The sequence below is a fragment of the Cyprinodon variegatus genome, unplaced genomic scaffold (assembly GCF_000732505.1).
Source record: "Cyprinodon variegatus isolate N-32 unplaced genomic scaffold, C_variegatus-1.0 Scaffold82, whole genome shotgun sequence".
NCBI classification, from domain to species: domain Eukaryota; kingdom Metazoa; phylum Chordata; class Actinopteri; order Cyprinodontiformes; family Cyprinodontidae; genus Cyprinodon; species Cyprinodon variegatus.
This window is the reverse complement of record NW_015150535.1, coordinates 1,565,197-1,569,982: the sequence shown is the minus strand read 5'-3', so window position 1 is coordinate 1,569,982 and position 4,786 is coordinate 1,565,197. Positions and strand designations below refer to the sequence as shown.

Sequence of the window (4,786 nt, the reverse complement as noted above, 5' to 3'; positions counted from 1 at the left end):
CGCACTCTGTTGCTCTTATTGGTTGTAGTTCGATCCAATTGAGTGCAGAGGAATTTTTTTTCCTGGTTTGTTCGAAACACGCCCCATAATCACAGCTCATATCAACATATCAGTTTATTTTTAATGAAGCAGCATATCTTAATCACAAGACAAGACGTCTGGAAATGATTTACCAGGGCTTACATTTTTTAACCCATAAACCTGAAATCTGTCCATTGATTTGTAGACTATTCAGAACCACTGCTTCTCCCTGCACTGGTATTTTCCAGGTAATGCACAAAAAAACAATTGACTGTTTATTGTTCAATCACTCTTCCATATTCACACAGATGTATTGAAAAGAATCGTAACCCCTCCATCAGCTTCAGTAGCCGTTGTAGTTGCCTTGAAGGTGCTTCCAGCCTGGAAGGATTCCGCTGATATCCTGTGTTTTTTTAAATGAGTGTGAATAAACTCAAACGGTGAAATGGACACTGAAACATGAGGGCAATGCCAGTGTATGCACAAGATGCAGCAAAAAAAAAAAAAAATCAAATTATACCAAAAATGATGGATCCATGAGCTGCTTTCTGGAAGAAAAAGGACAAGAAGGCCTAAATTGTACCTCATTCCCACATTTTATAAATTCTAATTTTACATGGTTCCCTCTCAGTTCAATTCACTTCAGTTTTTGAAAGCCTGAAGGCATGTCTCAACCACCTTCATTCTTTCTCCTCATCTTTCCCATCTCCTTTCACCCTCCCCCAGGACTCTTTTCTCATATTTTCTGACTAAATCCAGCAGGGCCGTGTCTGCGGAGCTCACCAGAGAGATGTCAGTCAGCAGAGTGTTCAGGCTTTCCGGAGGATCCCCCTCGTTACTCTCCGCCACACTGTCGTTCTGCAGGAGGCAAGAAAGGAAGCAAGAGAGGAAAAAAGACAAGGAGAATGTTATTAGGAGACAGTAAAAGAGATGCTTTTTATCCCAAAACAAATCCTTCATTCCATGCATGTTCTCCATCTCTTGATATCACTCCTGCTCACATTTGTTTTGCAAGCTGGATAGAGAGCTGTGCAAGCAAAGAGGACAGGCAGGCTGGAGCACACCCACAGACAAACACTCCAAGCCTTCATGTCTTCTTTCACAAACAAAAACACACACTGTGAAATCGATAAAAAGCCATCAGCTCCGCTCAGAGCAGGATCTGAAGGAACGGGCCAACTGACGTGGCACACAGAGGGAGACAGGAGGGGAGTCGGAGACGGATCTTTGGGCAATTTCTGCACGGAGAACGGAGGTTCAGAGAAACGTTTCCCTTCGTTTAACTCTGCCACTAAAGCAAAACAAAAGCCTCATCCATTCAGCTTGATTACCCCTCGCCGCCGCATGTGGAGCACTTACACCCAATCAATTTATCACAAGAGTCAATCGACTTCCCGTATGCAGAGATGCTTCTCTGCCCTGTAAGCAAACCGGAGAACGCCTCCATGACTGAGCAGCGCATGCAACCGTGTTCATGTTCACAAAGCAAAGATTCAGTGCCAATTCAGCATGTTGTGAGCGGTTTATTTCCTGCAGCACTATAATTTTTAAAGAACTACAGACGCCTAATAATAAATTAAAAAAAAACAATCAATAAATATGTAATTAATTTCAGTAATTTATAATATTACATAAAAACAATAAAATGAAAATACAGAAATGTTAAATTATGGCCTGCACCATCATTAGGAATCCTGCTGAGTCGACATTACCACAGTAGACAGTCGCTGTCAACCTCCAGAGGGAGCATAAGACACAAAAGGTCACTGCAAAAGAGCCTTGTTTACAGAGTGTAGCATCCTTTTGAATGGAAAGTTTAGAGGATATTTGTGAAGCCCAGTTGTTCTCTGATCCAAGGAAACGCTACAGCGTCTCTGGCTCGGATGTTCCAGACTGGTTCCTCTCTTCTCATTGTTAAAGCAGTGGGTGAGCGGATTAGGATTCAGTTTTAATAACGAACTGTTTATTTTTGGTCCCAGATACTCAGTAGCACAACAGCGTAATATTTGTCTGGTTCATTTTTTGTTTGGTCAGGCAAAGATGAGCATTTGGCTCAGCAGGAGAAATAAAATGAAGGAGAAAGGTTCTGCAGATGTTGACCTGATGTTCAGAGGGCTGGTAGCTGCCGCCTTAGGACAGAGTTTGCCTATTATAAGATGGTGTCAGACTTGCAAGAGTAGAGATATTTAATGCTGTGTAAGTGATGAATTGCTTACTCTCAGTTTTTGTTTTGTTTGGATTTCGGGCTGTTAGGATGATTGTATGTATATGATTCACTTGTGAGTTTGTATCATAATGACATATTGGACCAATAAAAGGGAGTTCATGCTCTCTGATTCAAGGAAATTTAAGAATAGTTTGGTTTTAATTTGGAAGTCAAGAGGAAGAATGAAGAGGCTCAGAACTTTAAGTTGCTCAAGGTCTAATGTGAAGTTTCCACAGTTACTTAAAGTACAGTAGTAGACATTAAAAATGTCCCTATTATCCTTGATGGGCCCTTGGCTGGTCCCCTACAATTTCTTTTTAATCATTAATCTGGGCTTGAAGTGGGGTGCAGTGGTTAGTGCGCATAACCCATGTACGGAGGCCTTAGTCCTCNCGTAATATTTGTCTGGTTAATTTTTTGTTTGGTCAGGCAAAGATGAGCATTTGGCTCAGCAGGAGAAATAAAATGAAGGAGAAAGGTTCTGCAGATGTTGACCTGATGTTCAGAGGGCTGGTAGCTGCCGCCTTAGGACAGAGTTTGCCTATTATAAGATGGTGTCAGACTTGCAAGAGTAGAGATATTTAATGCTGTGTAAGTGATGAATTGCTTACTCTCAGTTTTTGTTTTGTTTGGATTTCGGGCTGTTAGGATGATTGTATGTATATGATTCACTTGTGAGTTTGTATCATAATGACATATTGGACCAATAAAAGGGAGTTCATGCTCTCTGATTCAAGGAAATTTAAGAATAGTTTGGTTTTAATTTGGAAGTCAAGAGGAAGAATGAAGAGGCTCAGAACTTTAAGTTGCTCAAGGTCTAATGTGAAGTTTCCACAGTTACTTAAAGTACAGTAGTAGACATTAAAAATGTCCCTATTATCCTTGATGGGCCCTTGGCTGGTCCCCTACAATTTCTTTTTAATCATTAATCTGGGCTTGAAGTGGGGTGCAGTGGTTAGTGCGCATAACCCATGTACGGAGGCCTTAGTCCTCGACGCTGCCGACCCGGACTGAATCCGGCCTTTGGTCCTTTGCTGCATGTCTCTCCCACTCTCTCATACCCCCTTTCCTGTCAGCCTACTGTCAGAAAACGAGCCACTAGTGCCGTAAAGACTAACCTGGTCAGACCCTGTATTTCAGTCAAAGGGTGGAGTCAGAGTAAAACAAACTGGATGCCCAGGAGAAGGCCAGTGGCTGGAAGTTGGAGGGATTTTGCTGGGTGTCGCAGGGGAGTAGGCGGCCATTCGACTGGCGTTTGTTTGGGAAGGGCCATTTTGAATGGCTGCTACAGTATAATTAGGTCAGTTAGTAGCTTTTATTTGTCCAAGAATGGACAATTTTTGTGCAGTAGTAGTACACCTTTCACACACACATTCACATTTCACAATAAAAACACAGAAACTATTTTAGAAAGATAAAAGTAAGGTGGATAAATAAATATGTGCAGTGCAGGGGATGAATAAAAGCATAGCCTATATGCATGCAACATATGACACTCTGCTTTTCCTAGTAGAGTTAGCAGCTGAACAATAGAGGGAATAAAGGCGTGTTTGTATCTATTGGTCCGAGCTGGTGGATAGTTAAAATGGGAACCAGAGGGTAGAAACTGGAATTCGCTGTGTAGGGGATGGTATAATCATCCAAGATGGACTCAGCCCTCCTAATTACCTGCTCTTCATACATTTTAGTCATTTTTTCTGTATAATTAGCCAAGTCTCTTGGCGTTGATAATCTGTGAATCATCAAGTTTTCCTATAAGAGTCTATGATGAGAGCGATGAAAAGGGAGATAAAGGACTCAAAAGCAATTCCTCTCACCAAACATGCTTGGTGTGAGGGATTGCTTTCGAGTCAAAACATTGATTTAATCAGCTGGTTTTCCTTAGATGGAAAACTTTGAACCAATCTGACTGTATGATCTGGTTGAATTGTTTCTGTTAAGCGCTTTGAGATGATAATTGGTGCTGTATAACTAAACTGTATTGAATTGAAATCCAGAGAGAGCTCAGCTTCTACCAGGATATTTTTTTAAAAAGTTCAAAGTCCTGCCTGTGTTAGCCTTTTCCTTGCTTCCATACACATGACGTAAACAAATAAATGACCTAACAGGCTTCTGTAGCATTTGACGCCCTCTGAAGAGTTTATCCACACTGAAAAAAAATAATGCAACCGTTTTTGGCATTTACTTAATCGTATTTGGTTACTTTAACACAATTTTTTCATATTAGCAGAGTAGGACATAAAAAAAATTGTGGCTAAATATGATTAAGTAAATGCCAAAAGCGGTTGCATTATTTTTTTTCAGTGCAAGATTAGAATAAGGTGCGCTGAATCAGAGACATTCGGAAACATTGAGGACTTTGGATTGTGAGCATCAGCCTGTTCTTTATTAGCCTGGGTGCCATTCCGAACTTAGTCCCGCCCACAACGTTTGAGGTCGGGAAGTTCGGTCTGGCTTTGCTCAATAGTAGCGCGAGTATGCTCGCACAATATCTGGCGGGCCAATTAAATTGTCAGGGCGGGCTTTATACGATGACGGACAGATGATCAACAGTAACCT

The 4,786-nt window shown here is 41.3% G+C and overlaps 1 protein-coding gene across 1 annotated transcript in view; it reads right to left on the bottom strand.

Annotated features, from left to right (window-relative positions):
- Positions 1-4,786, bottom strand: part of dfnb31 (deafness, autosomal recessive 31) — a 240,174-nt gene that overhangs the window by 19,673 nt on the left and 215,715 nt on the right. Inside the window, exon 9 of the mRNA XM_015373172.1 lies at positions 805-879. Coding sequence (XP_015228658.1) covers positions 805-879 — 75 coding nt within the window. The remainder of the gene's footprint in view (positions 1-804; positions 880-4,786) is intronic.